Source organism: Coregonus clupeaformis, chromosome 2 (assembly GCF_020615455.1).
Source record: "Coregonus clupeaformis isolate EN_2021a chromosome 2, ASM2061545v1, whole genome shotgun sequence".
NCBI classification, from domain to species: domain Eukaryota; kingdom Metazoa; phylum Chordata; class Actinopteri; order Salmoniformes; family Salmonidae; genus Coregonus; species Coregonus clupeaformis.
The window spans coordinates 23,221,065-23,242,241 of NC_059193.1; the positions used below are offsets into that span (position 1 = coordinate 23,221,065).

A 21,177-nucleotide genomic window follows, 5' to 3' on the forward strand; every position below is an offset into this window, starting at 1 on the left:
AGTACAGTACATGTCTTCATAATTTGTTTGTACAGCACTGATGAAGGCATGAGGTCAAAACGTCAGCTCGGTTTTTGTTTTATATAACCTTTTTGTATTATTTTGAGCATGAATTAAATTAAGTACATTATTTTTGCATCTCCTTGGGTTATTCCTTTTCATGGTTTTGAGTGCAAGTACCATTTTAAATCTACATATATGCTATTGCAAAAATAATCATTTGTTCGTGTTTATGAAGGTAACATTAGAATACGAAAGAAAATGTATTTTCAAAAACACAATAGCATTTTCATTAGTTTATGTAACTTGTATGCACAAATGAAAAACCACTAAAACACTACAATTCAAGTGTTAAAATCCATTAAATAAACACTATCACATAGATCATTCATTATTAACTTGTTACGGACAGGTCTTAAGGAACATTATGAAACTAAGAAAATGAATGTCAAAAGAACTAAATGGCATATTTTGAGTGAACATATAACTGTGCTTTGAGATTGAGCTCCATTAAAGATTAAAACAGTGATAAGCAGTATAACATCATCATTAGTCATTAGTCATGGTCCCCATGGCAACTCTCAGGACATCAACACCCCCCCTCTGAGTCCCACCGTGATCCACCTGAGAGACTGCATACGCTCTGCTTACTCACAATCATCTGGAGAGAGAGAAAAAGAGAGTGAGCGAGAGAGAGAGAGTGAGCGAGAGAGAGGGGGAGAGAGGGAGAGAACGAATTAAGCATAATAATAAAATTAAACTTAGCAAACAAAATACATTAAACAAAGGTACAATGATGCATTACTGACCTTGTTCTTGATGACAGGTTTTCTTCTTGTAAAACCAGTATGATCCCAGACAGACTGACAGCAGAATGAAGACTTCAGCAAGTTGGAAATAAACAAACCCTGGTCCTGTGGGACAGAAGTGAGACAGTGTAACACTTAAATTAACTAATCAGCTAATTAATAAAATCCATAAAAAACAACTGCAGTAAGATCTGCTTTCAACATAAATCCTACCAGCCCATGAGGAGATTTCTGCTGAATGTTCTGTTAAAGGGAGACAGCAGTAAAATGATTTATTGTGGCTGGGACGTGTTGAGCAATTACTAAGGTTTCATGCCTCTTACCAATGGTTGCCTCTGTCACAGTTGTGTGGCCACTGTTGTAGGCTCAACACACAGGGTATTATTAGCCTCAATCACCCACCCTGATATCTTTGTCCCTTCGGTTTATTGTTTTTGTAAAGTTGTGACAGTGTTTCCTTGCGAAGTTTGATTTATATACTTTTTGATTTTGGATCCTGCATCGCGGTTAGCCACAGTTGCTGTGACTACTACTATCTGTCCCGGGATTCTGCCAGACCAAAAGCCTGAAGTTGTTTACCGTAGCTAGCTACTAGCCTAGCTGGTAGCTATCAGTATCAAGCTAGCAGGGTTTTCCATAAACAGCTTGAACACAGCCCACAACAAGGTTAGCCCTTGTGGCTGGGACCACAGGGGTATCCCATCCTAATTGTGGCTGTAGTCCCTGCAACCTGACCTGGTTGGAACTGCATTGTATAGCTACCAACATTAGCCAATGCTGCGACCAACAGTACATGCAAAGACAATGCTTTCGTTCTCACCGCTGTGAGAGGATTTAAAGGAGGACATATGTTTCTGCTTTTCGGATTTTGCAATTTGTGTGAGCTCTTTTTGTTCATTTAGTTGAGTAATTCCCTGTAAGGAGAGAGACATGGAAGCCCAGCTAGCCTAGCTAGCCTAGCTGGCCGGCAGTCTCAAATAGAGGTCGCTATTGAAAATGTTCAATACTGCAGGAGCTGTGTTTATTTAGCTTTATTCCGGGACAATGTGGACCGCCAGGACTTTCAATGTAGCAACTGTTTGCTTGCAGAGGAAGTGACTTCCCCAAGAGAAGAAGGCGCCGGAACCTCTTGATCCAGGGCGGCGAAGCTGTTTCTGGTCTGTGTCCGGTCCGGGCATAAAATCTCCAAGGAGGCCCCCGTTGCCAGAGGTCGCTTTTTTCAAATTCCATGGCGAGTGACATATCTCCATGGCTGGTTGGTAGGATCAAAAACAGGAACATCCCCCAAGTCATCCAGGAGCATCCTACTAGCTCCGTTCTCCAGGGAAGGGGGATACCCCTTCGGGGAGGGATCCCTGCAGAGCACTGGCCAGTCGGCAGTAGAGAGCCATCACGTCGGTGACATTTCCACCAGACCAGAGCGGCGTCCGGCAACTGGGGTAGAAGAAAAATTGAAAGTAGGCAGGTGTGGGTTCCCCAATAGCTTGTGTAGGTTCGCTACTTGTTTGCTAAGAGTAGCCACTTCGCCCCTGCAGTCCTCTGCAAGCAAACAGTTGCTACATTGAACGTCTGGGCGTTCCACATTAGTCCACACGTTTGAAATGGAGAAACTCTGAAACTCTCAACCTCTACACGAGGTGAAGAAGAAGACAACAACGCACTAGACCTTATCATCTCAGTCTGCAGCTGACATGTAGAGTCGTCTAGAGAACTTTACCTAAAGACACGAGTTGGGAAGGACAATCCCTCTCCGACAATTGCTGATACATTTGAAGTATCCTGACCACCACTATGACCAGAAACTCTACCAAGGACATTGGGATCTCTGGTGGGCAAACCAGAGTCCTACATCATCAACTTAACTATCGAGGACAGCTACACGTAAATACATGTTGCATTTCTAATCCAAATGGTGTTTAGTGGGGTTTTAAGCATTTGTATTTCCATGAGCGTAGTTTCCAAAGTAACCACGATAGTTTGAATTTCTGTCTCACCCTTCCACTCTGACCCTCATTCTACCCATTTTTTTAAATTATTTTTTAATTTAACCTTTGTTTAACCAGGTAAGCCAGTTGAGAACAAGTTCTCATTTACAACTGCGACCTGGCCAAGATAAAGCAAAGCAGTGCGATAAAAAAAAGAACTACACAGAGTTACATATGGGGTAAAACAAAACATTAAGTCAAAAATACAACAGAAAATATATATACAGTGTGTGCAAATGTAGCAAGTTATGGAGGTAAGGCAATAAATAGGCTACAGTGCAAAATAATTACAATTAGTATTAACACTGAAATGATAGATGTGCAAGAGATGATGTACAGATGATGTGCAAATGAGCAAAATAAATAACAATATGGGGATGAGGTGGGCTAATTTCAGATGGGCTGTGTACAGGTGCAGTGATCGGTAAGGTGCTCTGACAACTGATGCTTAAAGTTAGTGAGGGAGATAAGAGTCTCCAGCTTAAGTGATTTTTGCAATTCGTTCCAGTCATTGGCAGCAGAGAACTGGAAGGAATGGCGGCCAAAGGAGGTGTTGGCTTTGGGGATGACCAGTGAGATATACCTGCTGGAGTGCATACTACGGGTGGGTGTTGCTATGGTGACCAATGAGCTAAGATAAGGCGGGGATTTGCCTAGCAGTGATTTATAGATGGCCTGGAGCCAGTGGGTTTGGCGACGAATATGTAGTGAGGACCAGCCAACAAGAGCGTACAGGTCACAGTGGTGGGTAGTATATGGGGCTTTGGTGACAAAACGGATGACACTGTGATAGACTACATCCAATTTGCTGAGTAGAGTGTTGGAGGCTATTTTGTAAATGACATCGCCGAAGTCAAAGATCGGTAGATAGTCAGTTTTACGAGGGCATGTTTGGCAGCATGAGTGAAGGAGGCTTTGTTGCGAAATAGGAAGCCGATTCTAGATTTAACTTTGGATTGGAGATTCTTAATGTGAGTCTGGAAGGAGAGTTTACAGTCTAACCAGACACCTAGGTATTTGTAGTTGTCCACATACTCTAGGTCAGACCCGTCGAGAGTAGTGATTGTAGTCGGGTGGGCGGGTGCCAGCAGCGTTCGATTGAAGAGCATGCATTAAGTTTTACTAGTGTTTAAGAGCAGTTGGAGGCTACTGAAGGAGTGTTGTATGGCATTGAAGCTCGTTTGGAGGTTTGTTAACACAGTGTCCAATGAAGGGCCAGATGTATACAAAATGGTGTCGTCTGCGTAGAGGTGGATCTGAGAGTCACCAGCAGCAAGAGCGACATCATTGATATACACAGAGAAAAGAGTCGGCCCAAGAATTGAACCCTGTGGCACCCCCATAGAGACTGCTATAGGTCCAGACTATAGGCCCTCCGATTTGACACAGGCTAGTAATAGGTTGAACAGGCTAGTAATAGGGGTTGCCACAATTTCGGCGGCTAGTTTTAGAAAGAAAGGGTCCAGATTGTCTAGCCCTGATGATTTGTAGGTTTCCAGATTTTGCAGCTCTTTCAGAACATCAGCTGTCTGAATTTGTGTGAAGGAGAAGCGGGGGGGGGAATGGGCAAGTTGCAGCGGAGGGTGCAGAGCTGGTGGCCGGGGTAGTGGTAGCCAGGTGGAAAGCATGGCCAGCCGTAGCAAAATGCTTGTTGAAATTCTCGATTATTGTAGATTTATCGGTGGTGATAGTGTTTCCTAGCCTCAGTGCAGTGGGCAGCTTGGATGAAGTGCTCTTATTCTACATGGACTTTACAGTGTCCCAAAACTTTTTGGAGTTAGTGCTACAGGATGCAAATTTCTGTTTGAAAAAGTTAGCCTTTGCTTTCCAAACTGCTTGTGTATATTGGTTCCTAACTTCCCTGAAAAGTTGCATATCGCGGGGGCTATTTGATGCTAATGCAATACGCCACAGGATGTTTTTGTGGTGTTCAAGGGCAGTCAAGTCTGAGGAGAACCGGGGCTATATCTGTTCTTAGTTCTGTATTTTTTGAATGGGGCATGTTTATTTAAGATTGAGAGGAAATGACTTTTAAAGAACAACCAGGCATCCTCTACTGACGGAATGAGATCTATATCCATCCAGGATACCTGGGCCAGGTCAATTAGGAAGGCCTGCTCGCTAAAGTGTTTTAGGGAGCGTTTGACAGTGATGAGGGGTGGTCGTTTGACCGCGGACCCGTTATGGACGCAGACAATAAGGCAGTGATCGCTGAGATCCTGGTTGAAGACAGCAGAGGTGTATTTAGAGGGTAAGTTAGTCAGGATGATATCTATGAGGGTACCCATGTTTACATATTTAGGGTTGTACCTGGTAGGTTCGTTGATAATTTGTGTGAGATTGAGGGCATCTAGTTTGGATTGTAAGATGGCCGGGGTGTTAAGCATATCCCAATTTAGGTCACCAAGCAGTACGAACTCTGAGGATATATGGGGGGCAATCAATTCACATATGGTGTCCAGGGCACAGCTGGGGGCTGAGGGGGGTCTGTAGCATGCGGCAACAGTGAGAGACTTATTTCTTGAAAGGTGGATGTTTAGAAGTAGAAACTCAAACTGTTTGGGCACAAACCTGGATAGTATGATAATGATAACCCATGCCTTCATGCTATTGTTAGTCCAGTCCACTAGGGACCTGTTTTCATTGTATTACGTTAGTAATCAATAAGTTATGTGTGTGTGTGTTTGTATTATGTTATTATTTAGTTAGTTAGTAAATAAATAATTAAGCCAATTTGTGTATTGCTGATTCATCAAGAAGGTTAGGATTCTTGCAGGTTCAAGGATTATGCGATGTTCAGAATGAGACTGATAAGAGGTAATTATTTAATAAGTGACTGTCATCGATATATAACATATATATCTTCTAAGCGTTTAATTCGGGAGATGGTAATTCGTTGAACAACTTCTTCTGTGGTGCACCAAATTCCTAATGAGTTAATTGTTACATGATTTAATCGAGTGACAATTAAACATAGTTAGGTGATTTGATAAATAACAGTCATACATTAAAGCAAGTCACATCACGACAACTGTGTGAAGCTCACCCTGCACTATCAGCTCAAATATAAATAACATGAGCATGTCTACTTCTGATAAGCTTCCTAGTAAAGCAATACAAACAATCAAGCATCCCAGAAAAGGGATAAACATAGAGCATATTAACATACAATGAATTCGGAAAGTATTCAGACCACTTGACTTTTTCCGCATTTTGTTACGTTACAGCCTTATTCTAAAATTGATTAAATTATTGTTTTCCTCATCAATTACACAAAGTACCCCATAATGGCAAAGCAAAAACAAGTTTTTATACATTTTTGAAAATGTCTAAAAAATTAAAAACAGGAAAACCTTATTTAAATATGTATTCAGACCCTTTGCTATGAGATTTGAAATTGAACTCAGGTGCATCCTGTTTCCATTGATCATCTTTGAGATGTTTCTATAACTTGATTGGAGTCCACCTATGGTACATTAAATTGATTGTGCATGATTTGGAAAGGCACACACCAGTCTATATAAGGTCCCACAGTTGACAGTGCATGTCAGAGCAAAAACCAAACCATGAGGTCGAAGGAATTGTCCGAAGACCTCCGAGACAGGATTATGTTGAGGCACAGATATGGGGAAGGTTACCAAAACATTTCTGCAGCATTGAAAGTCCCCAAGAACACAGTGATCTCCATCATTCTTAAATGGAAGAAGTTCGGAACCACCAAGAGTCTTTATACAGCTGGCCACCCGGCCAAAATGATAAATCGGGGGAGAAGAGCATTGGTCAGGGAACTGACCAAGAACCCGATGGTAACTGAAAGAGCTCCAGAGTTCCTCTGTAGAGATGGGAGAACCTTCCAGAAGGACAACCATCTCTGCAGCACTCCACCAATCAGGCCATTATGGTAGACGGTAGCCACTCCTCAATAAAAGGCTCATGACAGCCCACTTGGAGTTTGCCAAAAGGCACCTAAAGACTCAGACCATGAGAAAAAAGATTATCAGGTCTCATGAAACCAAGATTGAATTATTTGGCCTGAATGTGAAGTGTCATGTCTGGAGGAAACCTGGCACCATCCCTGTGGTGAAGCATGGTGGTGGCAGCATCATGCTCTGGGGATGTTTTTCAGCGGCAGGGACTGGGAGACTAGTCAGGATTGAGGGAAAGATGAACGGAGCAAAGTACAGAGAGATCCTTGGTGAAAACCTGCTTCAGAGCACTCAGGATCTCAGACTGGTGGCGAAGGTTCACCTTCCAACTGGACAACGACGATAAGCACACAGCCAAGACAACGTAGGAGTGGCTTCGGGACAAGTCTCTGAACATCTTTTAATGGTCCAGGCAGAGCCCGGACTTGAACCCAATCGAACATCTCTGGAGAGACCTCAAAATAGCTTTGCAGCGACGCTCCCAATCCAACCCGACAGAGCTTGAGAGGATCTGCAGAGAAGAATGGGAGAAACTCCCCAAATACAGGTGTGCCAAGCTTGTAGCGTCATACCCAAGAAGACTTGAGGCTGTAATCGCTGCCAAAGGTGCATCATCAAAGTACTGAGGAAAGGTTCTGAATATTTATGTAAATTTAATATTTCATTTTTTTTGTTTATACATTTGTCATTATGGAGTATTGTGTATAGATTGATAAGGGGGAAAAACAATTGAATCAATTTTAGATTAAGGCTGTAACGTAACAAAATGTGGAAAATGTCAAGGGGTCTGAATTCTTTCCGAATGCACTAAGCCTAAGAAACAAGGTTCAAGAAATAAATAACTTGCTAGTAACAGATGACATTCATATCTCTGAAATTCACTTAGATAATTACTTGACAATACAGTGGAAGCAATTCATGGTTATAACATCTACAGAAAAGACAGAAATGCCAAAGGGGGCGGTGTTGAAGTCTATATTCAGAACCACATTCCTGTAAAGCTTAGAGTGGATCTCATATTAAATACTGTTGAAGTAATATGGCTACAGGTTCATCTGCCTCAGCTAAAGCCCATTATTGTGGGAAGCTGCTATAGACCAAGTGCAAACAGTCAGTATCTGGATAATATGTGTGAAATCAAATCAGTCACATACACATATTTAGCATATGTTATTGCGAGTGTAGCGAAATGCTTGTGTTGCTAGCTCCAACAGTGCAGTAGTATCTAACAATTCACAACAATACACACAAATCTAAAAGTAAAAGAATTAAGAAATATATAATTATTAGGATGAGCAATGTCGGAGTGGCATTGACAAAAAAACTGTAGAATAGAATACAGTATATACATATGAAATGAGTAAAGCAGTATGTATAATATATAATATGCCATTTAGCAGACGCTTTTATCCAAAGCGACTTACAGTCATGCGTGCATACATTTTTGTGTATGGGTGGTCCCGGGGATCGAACCCACTACCTTGGCGTTACAAGCGCCATGCTCTACCAGCTGAGCTACAGAGGACCTCCAAGCAATGTAAACATTATTAAAGTGACTAGTGTTCCATTATTAAAGTGACCGGTGATTCCATGTCCATGTATGTAGGGCAGCAGCCTCTAAGGTGCAGGGTTGAGTAACAGGGTGGTAGCCTGCTAGTGATGGCTATTTAACAGTCTGATGGCCTTGAGATAAAAGCTGTTTTTCAGTCTCTCGGTCCCAGCTTTGAAGCACCTGTACTGACCTCGCCTTCTGGATGGTAGCGGGGTGAACAGGCCGTGGCTCGGGTGGTTGATGTCCTTGATTATCTTTTTGTTCTTCCTGTGACATCGGGTGCTGTAGGTGTCCTGGAGGTCAGGCAGTGTATTGACGGTGATGCATTGGGCAGACCGCATCACCCTCTGGAGAGCCCTGCGGTTGCAGGCGGTGCAGTTGCCGTACCAGGCGGTGATACAGCCCGACAGGACGCTCTCAATTGTGCATCTGTAAAAGCTTGTGAGGGTCTTAGGGGCCATGCATCCTGAGGTTTTTAACCTGTGTGAGTGGACCGTTTCAGATTGTCAGTGATGTAAGCAGAGGAACTTAAAGCTTTTCACCTTCTCCACTGCGGCCCGTCAATGTGGATAGGGGCGTACTCCCTCTGCTGTTTCCTGAAGTCCACGATCAGCTCCTCCTGTTGAGGGAGAGGTTATTTTCCTGGCACCACTCCGCCAGGGCCCTCACCTCCTCCCTGTAGGCTGTGTCGTCATTGTTGGTAGAAGTGGAGATATTGTTTCCTACCCGTCAGGAAGTCCATTACCCAGTTGCACAGGACGTGATTCAGACCCAGGGCCCGAGCTTAATGATGAGCTTGGAGGGTACTATGGTGTTGAAGGCTGAGCCATAGTCAATGAACAGCTTTCTTACATAGGTATTCCTCTTGTCCAAATGGGATAGGGCAGTGTACAGTGCGATGGCGATTGCATCGTCTGTGAATCTATTGGGGCAGTATGCAAATTGAAGTGGGTCTAGGGTGTCAGGTAAGGTAGAGGTGATATGATCCTTAACTAGCCTCTCAAAGCACTTCATGATGACAGAAGTGTGTGCTACGGGGCGATAGTAATTTAGTTCAGTTACCTTTGCTTTCTTGGGTACAGGAACAATGGTGGACATCTTGAAGCAAGTGGGGACAGCACACTGGGATAGGGAGAGATTGAATATATCCGTAAACACTCCAGACAGCTGGTCTGCGCATGCTCTGAGTACGCTGCTAGGGATGTCATCTGCGCCGGCAGCCTTGCGAGGGTTAACACGCTTAAATGTCTTACTCATGTCAGCCACGGAGAACGCGTGATCAAAACAGTCTTGAAGCATGGATTCCGATTGGTTAGACCAGCGTTGAATAGACCTTAGCACGGGTACTTCCTGTTTGAGTTTCTGCCTATAGGAAAGGAGGAGCAAAATGGAGTAGTGATCTGATTTGACGAAGGGAGGGCGTGGGAGGGCCTTGTAGGCATCCCGGAATGGGGAATAACAGTGGACGAGCGTTTTAGCAGCGCGAGTACTACAGTCAATGTGTTGATAGCGTTTTACTCAAATTTGCTTTGTTAAAATCCCCAGCTACAATAAATGCGGCCTCAGGATATGTGGTTTCCAGTTTGCACAAAGTCCAGTGTAGTTCCTTGAAGGCCGTCGTGGTATCGGATTGAGGGGGAATATACACGGCTGTGACTATAACCGAAGAGAATTCTCTTGGGAGGTAATATGGTCGGCATTTCATTGTGAGGTATTCTAGGTAGGGTGAACAAAAGGACTTGAGTTTCTGTAAGTTACCACAATCTCACCATGAGAGGTTGTTTACTGTAAAATACCATTGTATCTGGTCAAACAAAAAAGGCAATAAATAGGCTACAGTGCAAAATAATTACAATTAGTATTAACACTGGAATGATAGATGTGCAAGAGATGATGTGCAGATGATGTGCAAATGAGCAAAATAAATAACAATATGGGGATGAGGTAGTTGGGTGGGCTAATTTCAGATGGGCTGTGTACAGGTGCAGTGATCGGTAAGGTGCTCTGACAACTGATGCTTAAAGTTAGTGAGGGAGATAAGAGTCTCCAGCTTAAGTGATTTTTGCAATTCGTTCCAGTCATTGGCAGCAGAGAACTGGAAGGAATGGCGGCCAAAGGAGGTGTTGGCTTTGGGGATGACCAGTAAGATATACCTGCTGGAGTGCATACTACGGGTGGGTGTTGCTATGGTGACCAATGAGCTAAGATAAGGCGGGGATTTGCCTAGCAGTGATTTATAGATGGCCTGGAGCCAGTGGGTTTGGCGACGAATATGTAGTGAGGACCAGCCAACAAGAGCGTACAGGTCACAGTGGTGGGTAGTATATGGGGCTTTGGTGACAAAACGGATGGCACTGTGATAGACTACATCCAATTTGCTGAGTAGAGTGTTGGAGGCTATTTTGTAAATGACATCGCTGAAGTCAAGGATCGGTAGGATAGTCAGTTTTACGAGGGCATGTTTGGCAGCATGAGTGAAGGAGGCTTTGTTGCGAAATAGGAAGCCGATTCTAAGTCGCTTTGGATAAAAGCGTCTGCTAAATGGCTTATTTTTTAAAATTATTTTTTAAATCATGAAACATACACCAACGTCTTTCTTCTTCACGGAGAGTTCTTTATTCCTGTCTGCGCGATGTATTGAGCACCCAGCTGGCTGTATGGACGGGGACAGTATATCCGGAGAGAGTCATGATTCCGTGAAACAGAGTATGTTACAGTCCCTGATGTCTCTCTGGAAGGAGATCCTCTCCCTGAGCTGGTCTACACTATTGTCCAGAGACTGGACATTAGCGAGTAATATACTTGGATGCGGTGGATGGTGTGCACGCCTCCTGAGTCGGACTAGAAATCCACTCCGAATACCTCTTCTCCACCGGCGGCAACTTGGAGCAGCCTCTGGGACAAGTTCAATTGCCCTGGGGGGTACGAATAAAGGATCCAATTCGGGAACGTCGTATTCCTGGTCATAATGCTGGTGAGTTACCGCCACTCTGATATCCAAAGTTATTTTCAGGTGTATGAAATAACACCAAAAAAAACGTTCTGGCCTAATAATGTAAGAAATAACACACAAAAACAATATGCTGCAAAGTTGCTTAGGAGCTAGAAGCAGAGCAGCCATGTCTGTCGGCGCCATCTTGCCATCTTGCTTGGTAATGTATGTGATATCAACAGAGAGGTATGCTTTCTGGGTGATTTCAATCTTGACTGGCTTTCATCAAGCTGCCCACTCAAGAAAAAGCTTCAAACTGTAACCAGTGTCTGCTACCTGGTTCAGGTTATCAGTCAACCTATCAGGGTAGTTACAAACAGAAAAGGAATGAAAACATCAACATTTATTGATCACATCTTTACTAATGCTGCAGAAATGTGCTTTGTAGCAGTATCCAGATCCATCGGATGTAGTGATCACAATATAGTATCCATATATGAGAAAACCAAAGTTCCAAAAGCTGGGCCTAATATAGTGTATAAGAGGTCATACAATAAGTTTTGTAGTGATTCTTATGTTGATGATGTAAAGAATATTTGCTGGTCTGTGGTGCAATGAGGAGCAACCAGACACTGCACTTGACACATTTATGAAATTGCTTATTCCAGTTACTAATAAGCATGCACCCATTAAGAAAATGATTGTAAAAACTGTTAAAATCCCTTGGATTGATGAGGAATTGAAAAATGGTATGATTGACACGAACAACCGATTGCCAAACGTACTGCAAATTGAGAAATCATGTGACTAAACTGAATAAAAGAAGAAGAAACTATACTAAGAAACAAATACAAAAACTTTGGAACACCTTAAATTAAAAAAAAAAAAAAAACGGAAAACTCTATCACTATCATTCATTGAATCAGATGGCTCATTAATCACAAAACCCGCTGATATTTCCAACTACTTTAATGATTTTTTAATTGGCAAGATTAACAAACTTGGCCATGACATGCCAGCAACAAATGCCGACAGTACACATCCAAGTATAACTGACCAAATTATGAAAGACAAGCATTGTAATTTTGAATTCCGTAAAGTGAGTGTGGAAGAGGTGAAAAAAGTATTGTTGTCTATCAACAATGACAAGCCACCGGGGTCTGACAACTTGGATGGAAAATTACTGAGCATAATAGTGGACGATATTGCCACTCCTTTTTGCCATATCGTCAATCTAAGTCTACTAGAAAGTGTGTGCCCTCAGGCCTGGAGGGAAGCAAAATACATTCCGCTACCCAAGAATAGTAAAACCCCAATACTGGCTCAAATAGCCAACCAATCAGCCTGTTACCAAACCTTAGTAAAATTTTGGAAAAAATTGTGTTTGACCAGATACAATGCTATTTTACAGTAAACAAATTAACAACATACTTTCAGCACTCTTATAGTGAAGGACATTCAACAAGCACAGCACTTACACAAATGACTGATTATTGGCTGAGAGAAATTGATAATAAAAATAGTGTGGGGGCTGTTTTGTTAGACTTCAGTGAGGCTTTTGACATTATCGATCATATTCTGCTGTTGGAAAAACGTATGTGTTATGGCTTTACACCATTTACGTTACATTTAAGTCATTTAGCAGACGCTCTTATCCAGAGCGACTTACAGTTAGTGCATACATCACTTTTTTTTCATTATTATTTTTTTTTTTCATACCCCCCGTGGGTTGTGGGTTCGATTCCCACGGGGGGCCAGTATGAAAAATATAATGTATGCACTCACTAACTGTAAGTCGCTCTGGATAAGAGCGTCTGCTAAATGTAAAAAATGTAATTACATTTAAATACTGGCAAATGGATAGTGCTGTTTCTAAACAGGAAATGTTTTATTGATAAGGTTTGATCATTGATCATTATTATCATCATAATTATTATCGTTAATCATTAATCTTGTTGATCATAATAATATTTATTTTTAACAAAGTGAATTAAACAGTAGATTACCTGGACAGTGTGAGATTCTCTTGCTGACAGCAACACTACTAATGTTGTTTCTGATGGTACAGGTGAGATCTCCTGACAGGCCTTTCTTCAGAGTGATGGTGTTTGTCTCATCACCAGGAGAGGTCTCAGTGTCTCTCAGTGTCTGTCCATCCAGAGTCCAGCTGTACTGGGGACCGTCCCCCCCAGAGGAGCAGGACACCCTCATCTCTCCATGGGACAGACACTCAGAGTACAGCTGAGGAGAGGACACTGGAGCTGTGGGGGAAGAAGGATATGTAACTGTAGTAAGAGGTCAACACATTAGAACACAACACCAGCCATTCTTCTTGAAAGCCACAGAAGATACTACAGTCAACAGGAGGAGCAGATTCATGATACACAATGACTGCATTTCAAATAACCAACAGATGATTTAATGTTGATGGATGTGGTTATGACTCTATGTACCAACTACAGTAGCCTATGAAACAAAAATGACTCCATGGTTACACATAAAATGCATTTCTCATTATTTTGATTATTAGGTAGTGTCAAGACTGCTGATGTGGATGCGGTGGTGAAGTCAAGCGCAGGACACAGAGGATAAGTCAAGACGACTTTAGTAACGAACTCTATATGCACACAAAATAAACGGCCTCGAAACACTAGAGGCGAACAAATACGCGGGGTGCGTAAAACCACACGAATAGCCAAGGTACCGAACAAATACATTCAAGACAAGCGGACATTAACACACAAAAGGCAAACATAACACAGGGGAACTTATAGGTGACATAATCAATACAGAATACGAAACAGGTGCACCAACTAGACATGACAAAACAAACATCGAAAACATCAAGCGGTAGTAGCTAGTAATCCGGGGACGACGAACGCCGAAGCCTGCCCGAGCAAGGAGGAGGAGCAGCCTCGGCGACATCCGTGACAGTACCCCCTTCACGCACGGCTCCAGCCGTGCGCCGACCACGGCCAGGAGGACGCGGAGCAGGGCGCGTAGGATGACTCCGGTGGAACTCCGTCAAGAGGGAGAGATCTAAAATGTCCCTCCTAGGCACCCAGCACCGTTCCTCCGGACCGTACCCCTCCCACTCCACGAGATACTGCAGATTCCCCATCCGACGTCTCGAATCCACGATGGACCGGACTGAGTACGCCGGAGCCCCCTCGATGTCCAGTGAGGGCGGAGGAGTCTCCCGTATCTCACTGTCCTGGAGTGGACCAGCTACCACCGGCCTGAGGAGAGACACATGGAACAAGGGGTTAATGTGATAATCATTAGGCAGTTGTAACCTGTAACATACCTCGTTCAATCTCCTCAGGACTTTAAATGGCCCCACAAACTGCCGACCCAGCTTCCGGCAGGGCAGGCGAAGGGGCAGGTTTCGAGTCGAGAGCCAGACTCGATCTCCCGGTGCATACACTGGACCCTCACTGCGGTGGAGATCGGCGCTCGCCTTCTGCCTACGGATAGCCCGCTGCAGATGTACATGTGCAGCGTTCCATGTCTCCTCCGAGCGCCGAAACCACTCATCCACCGCAGGAGCCTCGATCTGGCTCTGATGCCATGGTGCCAGAACCAGCTGATACCCCAACACACACTAGAAAGGGGTCAGATTAGTAGAGGAATGGCGAAGAGAGTTCTGGGCAATCTCCGCCCAGGGGATATACCCCGACCACTCCTCCTGCCGGTCCTGGCAATATGATCTCAGAAACCTACCCACATCCTGGTTCACTCTCTCCACCTGACCATTACTCTCAGGGTGGAAACCCGAGGTAAGGCTAACCGAGACCCCCAAGCGTTCCATGAACGCCCTCCAGACTCTAGAGGTGAATTGGGGACCCCGATCAGACACTATATCCTTGAGTACCCCGTAGTGCCAGAAGACGTGAGTAAACAAAGCCTCAGCAGTCTGTAGGGCAGTAGGGAAACCCGGCATTGGGATGAGACGACAGGCTTTAGAGAACCGATCCACAACGACCAGAATGGTGGTATTCCCCTGGGAGGGGGGAAGGTCCGTGACAAAGTCTACCGAGAGGTGAGACCATGGCCGTTGTGGAATGGGTAGGGGTTGTAACTTCCCCCTGGGCAGGTGTCTAGGCGCCTTACACTGAGCGCACACCGAGCAGGAGGAGACATAAACCCTCACGTCCTTAGCCAATGTTGGCCACCAGTACTTTTCACTAAGGCAGTGCACTGTCCGGCCAATACCAGGGTGTCCAGAGGAGGGTGACGTATGAGCCCAATATATGAGATGATCACGAATCTCGAGCGGAACGTACGTCCGCCCCAACGGACACTCTGGAGGAGTAGGGTCGGTGCGTAATGCCCGCTCGATTTCCGCATCAACCTCCCACACCACCGGTGCCACCAGACAAGACTCCGGCAGTATGGGAGTGGGCTCAATGGACCTCTCCTCTATGTCATATCGCCGGGACAGGGCGTCTGCCTTACCGTTCTGGGACCCTGGGATGTAAGTGAGCTTTAACACAAACCGGGCCAGAAACATGGTCCACCTAGCCTGACGAGGGTTCAGTCTCCTAGCTGCCCGGATGTACTCCAGGTTACGATGGTCAGTCAGAATGAAAAAAGGGTGTTGAGCCCCCTCAAGCCAATGCCTCCACACCTTTAGGGCTTGAACCACGGCTAGCAGCTCCCTGTCCCCCACGTCATAATTACGTTCCGCCGGGCTGAGCTTCTTAGAGTAAAAAGCGCAGGGCCGGGGTTTAGGGGGCGTGCCTGAGCGTTGAGACAGTACAGCCCCAATACCGGCCTCTGACGCGTCCACCTCCACCTGGAACGCTAAAGCGGGATCCGGATGCGCCAGCACCGGAGCAGAGGTGAACAGGTCCTTCAGTTTACCAAACGCCCTGTCCGCCTCAGCTGACCACTGCAAACGCACCGGGCCCCCCTTCAGCAGGGAGGTGATGGGAGCTGCCACCTGTCCAAAACCCCGGATAAACCTCCGGTAGGAATTGGCAAAACCCCAAAACCGCTGCACTTCCTTAACCGTGGTTGGAGTCTGCCAATTACGCACGGCTGAAACGCGGTCAATCTCCATCTCCACCCCTGACGCAGACAATCGATGGCCCAGGAAGGAGATGGACTCCTGGAAAAACTGAAATTTCTCTGCCTTGACATATAAGTCATGCTCCAACAGCCTACCCAACACTCGACGCACCAGGGCTACATGCTCGGCTCGTGTAGAAGAGTAAACTAGTATGTCGTCAATATACACTACTAAACCCTGTCCATGCAAATCCCGGAAGATCTCGTCCACAAAGGATTGGAAGACTGAAGGAGCATTCATTAACCCGTATGGCATGACGAGATACTCATAGTGACCCGAGGTGGTACTAAATGCTGTCTTCCATTCATCTCCCTCCCTAATGCGCACCAAGTTGTAGGCGCTCCTGAGATCCAGTTTTGTGAAGAAACGCGCTCCGTGTAATGATTCCGTCATACTCGCAATCAGAGGGAGTGGATAACTGTATTTCACAGTGATCTGATTGAGACTACGGTAATCAATACACGGGCGCAACCCTCCATCCTTCTTCTTCACAAAAAAGAAACTCGAGGACGCAGGGGAAGTGGAGGGCCGTATGTATCCCTGTCTCAGAGACTCGGCTATGTATGTCTCCATAGCCACCTTCTCCTCTTGAGACAGAGGATACACATGACTACGTGGAAGTGCAGCACCTGCCTGGAGGTCTATCGCACAATCCCCCTGTCTATGAGGTGGCAATCGCGTCGCCCTAGTCTTGCTGAACACGAGTGCCAAATCATCATACTCAGGAGGAATGTGCAGTGCGGGGAATTGGTTCGGACTTTCCACCGTGGTCGCCCCTACGGAAACACCTAGACATCGCCCAACACACTGGTCAGACCACTCCTTGAGAGCCCTCTGTTGCCACGAAATGGTGGGGTCATTAACCAAGGAAGCCCCAGCACCACGGGATATGCAGGAGAGTCGATCAGATATAACTGAATGATGCTCTTCAATCGAACGCTGCTGGCACCCGCCCACCCGACTAGAATCACCACTCTCGACGGTTCTGACCTAGAGTATGTGGACAACTACAAATACCTAGGTGCCTGGTTAGACTGTAAACTCTCCTTCCAGACTCACATTAAGAATCTCCAATCCAAAGTTAAATCTAGAATCGGCTTCCTATTTCGCAACAAAACCTCCTTCACTCATGCTGCCAAACATGCCCTCGTAAAACTGACTATCCTACCGATCCTTGACTTCGGCGATGTCATTTACAAAATAGCCTCCAACACTCTACTCTGCAAATTGGATGTAGTCTATCACAGTGCCATCCGTTTTGTCTCCAAAGCTCCATACACTACCCACCACTGTGACCTGTACGCTCTTGTTGGCTGGTCCTCACTACATGTTCTTCGTCAAACCCACTGGCTCCAGGCCATCTATAAATCACTGCTGGGCAAATCCCTGCCTTATCTTAGCTCATTGGTCACCATAGTAGCACCCACCCGTAGTCTGCGCTCCAGCAGGTATATCTCACTGGTCATTCCCAAAGCCAACACCTCCTTTGGCCGCCATTCCTTCCAGTTCTCTGCTGTCAATGACTGGAACGAATTGCAAAAATCTCTGAAGCTGGAGACTCTTATCTCCCTCACTAACTTTAAGCATCAGTTGTCAGAGCACCTTACCGATCACTGCACCTGTACACAGCCCATCTGAAATTAGCCCACCCAACTACCTCATCCCTAAATTGTTATTTATTTTGCTCTTTTGCACCCCAGTATCTCTATTTGCACATAATCTCTTGCACATCTAGCATTCCAGTGTTAATACTAATTGTAATTATTTTGCACTATAGCCTATTTATTGCCTTACCTCCATAACTTGCTACATTTGCACACACTGTATATATATATATGTATTTCTGTTGTATTTTTTGACTTTATGTTTTTTTACCCCATATGTAACTCTGTGTTGTTGTTTTTATCGCACTGCTATGCTTTATCTTGGCCAGGTCACAGTTGTAAATGAGAACTTGTTCTCAACTGGCTTACCTGGTTAAATAAAGGTGAAATAAAATAAAATAAAAAATAAAATGATCTCCTCATGACCCCCCTGCGCCTTCATCTTTAGTGGCGCTGTGACTTCCCTAATCAACCCAGATCCCAACGGACGGCTATCTAGGGCATGAATAGGGAAAGGCACATCTACTGGTAGGAGGGGAATCCCTAACTTAACACAAAAATTACGATCAATAAAATTCCCAGCTGCGCCTGAATCGACTAGCGCCTTATGCTGGGAATGAGATGCAACCTGGGTGAATACTACAGGTATACACAGGTGAACAACAGAGAGCTCTGGGTGAGTTGGGTGCCTACTCACCTGGAATGACTCCCCAGTGCGTGACCTGTTGCCTCGATCCCCTGGAGGCCCTCCCCAGCACCGAACCGCAGTGTGTCCTCTACGGCCACAGTTGGTGCAGGGGACGGCCTCCCTCCGGATCTCTCTCCTCCTCTCTCTGGCGCCAGCACCCCCGAGCTCCATAGGGCTCGGCTCGGAGGTGCTGGGGGATGGAATGGACGGCCCCAACTCCGGATGTCCGCGGGTAGCCAGCAGGTTATCCAGACGGATTGACATGTCCACCAACTGGTCGAAGGTTAGATTGGTGTCCCTACAGGCCAACTCTCGTGGAACGTCCTCTCGCAGGCTGCACCGATAGTGGTCGATGAGGGCCCTCCCATTCCACCCTGCATCCGCCGCTAGAGTCTGGAAGTCCAGGGCGAACTCCTGTGCACTCCTCTTCCCCTGTCGGAGGTGGAACAGACGCTCTCCCGCCGCTTTATCCTCTGGGGGATGATCGAAAACAGCCCTGAAGCGGCGGGAGAACTCCGCGTAGCTGATGGTGGCGGCGTCTATTCCCCTCCATTCGGCATTGGCCCACTCCAAAGCCTTGCCGGAGAGACAGGAGATGAGGGCGGAAATGCTCTCGTATCCCGAGGGCGCCGGGTGTATGGTTGCCAGGTAGAGTTCCAACTGAAGGAGAAACCCCTGACACCCGGCTGCGGTGCCATCATATGCCCTCGGGAGCGAGAGCCGAATCCCACTGGATTCCGGAGCTGGTATGATGGGGCTGGCCGATGGTGGTGGTAAGGTAGGAGGAGGTGTGGGCAAGCCTCGTCTTTCCCATCGGCGCAGGGTGTCCATGACGTCTTGCATGGCGGAGCCGAGTCGCTGGATCATGGCGTCCTGGCTGCTACCCGATCCTCCAGCGACTCGGTCACCGCCGCTGCTCCTGCTGACTCCATAGAGGGTGTGTTATTCTGTCAAGAGTGCTGATGTGGTTGCGGTGGTGAAGTCAAGCGCAGGACACAGAGGATAAGTCAAGACGACTTTAGTAACGAACTCTATATGCACACAAAATAAACGGCCTCGAAACACTAGAGGCGAACAAATACGCGGGGTGCGTAAAACCACACGAATAGCCAAGGTACCGAACAAATACATTCAAGACAAGCGGACAATAACACACAAAATGCAAACATAACACAGGGGAACTTATAGGTGACATAATCAATACAGAATACGAAACAGGTGCACCAACTAGACATGACAAAACAAACATCGAAAACATCAAGCGGTAGTAGCTAGAACTCCGGGGACGACGAACGCCGAAGCCTGCCCGAGCAAGGAGGAGGAGCAGCCTCGGCGGCATCCGTGACAGGTAGTCACATATTTTTTGTTTAGCCAAAGAGAAATATGTAGAGCTTGTCAAAGTTATAATTTGCAATAATGATTTGACAACATTAACTTTATAAAGAGTTAGTTAATTACCTTCGATGAACAGTTGTAGTCCACTGGTCCAGATTAATGTCCCTTTTGTATTATACGTTTCTAGCAGGTATTTACCAGAATCATTCCTTCTTGTGTTATTTAACCTAAATGTCCCATTGTTTGTAAAGAAGTGTACTCTGTCTTTAATGGGACTGTTTCTTATTACCAGTTTGTGATTCTTACTTTTGAGTATATTTGTTCTAGTACCAGTTGAGGCTTTCCAAAATAAGAGTTCATAATTTCCCGTGGCATTAGTGATCAGCTGGAGATAGACAGTTCCTCCCAGAGCTCCATAACACTGAGATCCATCCTCTCTAGCATCACAGGAAGTATCCAAGCCTGAAGATCAGGAAGAAAAATATACACGATAGTGACTATCACTGTTCTAACCCATGTCAAGTCATGTATCGTTTTACAGATGAGGATACAAGCGACTAACAGTATAACCAAACCAACAGCATCAACATAATAGAGAACAGAAGTCAGTGATCATTATCATGGGACAGTGAGTAAAGAGACAACTGTCTCTAAGTGTTCTGAATATTGTCTATCATCATCTGTCATTTCTGCTACATGATATACAAGACTCCTTATATTATATTCTGCATAAAAGAAGAGGGAAACCAACACATATAAAGTTGTTTCTTACCATGAGACACTCCTCCTGAGATCACCAACAGTCCTAAAACAGCCTCCATCTCTCGTTAAGGTCTCAGTTTATCAAATTAACCTTTGGTACTTCAACAAAGTCCTCTATTTTCTATTCAGAGCTGAATTTCCATAAACTGGCAATGTTTTACGGCATAAACAAAACCAATGCAAGAATAGTATGAGAGACACCTGTTCCTGCCACCCAGTTTGTGACAAGCAAAATAAGAAGTGTAATTTTGACCCTATTCATAGGTTCTGACTCAGAGGAAAGAGGAAGAGCCACATCAAAGTTTAACTTCTTCATTATATAAACAGCCAGTGGCGACCCGTCATTCAGGGCAGAGCCCCACCTGTTTTGAGCCCCACCTGTTTAGCTAAAAACAGCTGTTTTAGCTGTTTTGCATGTTATTTTGGAATTAATACGTGTCACATATCAGTTTGCAAACAATGTAAAAAAAAATTAAATCATTCACTTAATAAAGCCGCATACAAAATGGT

At 45.2% G+C, this 21,177-nt stretch overlaps 1 protein-coding gene across 1 annotated transcript; it reads right to left on the bottom strand.

Moving 5' to 3' along the window:
* Nucleotides 1-384: 384 nt before the first annotated feature.
* LOC121580322 (T-cell surface antigen CD2-like) lies at nucleotides 385-20,871 on the bottom strand. The gene is made up of 5 exons (XM_041895377.2): nucleotides 20,678-20,871; nucleotides 20,029-20,367; nucleotides 13,211-13,465; nucleotides 810-914; nucleotides 385-661 (listed from the first exon to the last, which is right to left on the bottom strand). The coding sequence occupies exons 1-5, from the start codon at nucleotides 20,724-20,726 to the stop codon at nucleotides 648-650; spliced, it is 762 nt and encodes a 253-aa protein (XP_041751311.1). The 5' UTR covers nucleotides 20,727-20,871; the 3' UTR covers nucleotides 385-647.
* Nucleotides 20,872-21,177: the final 306 nt, after the last annotated feature.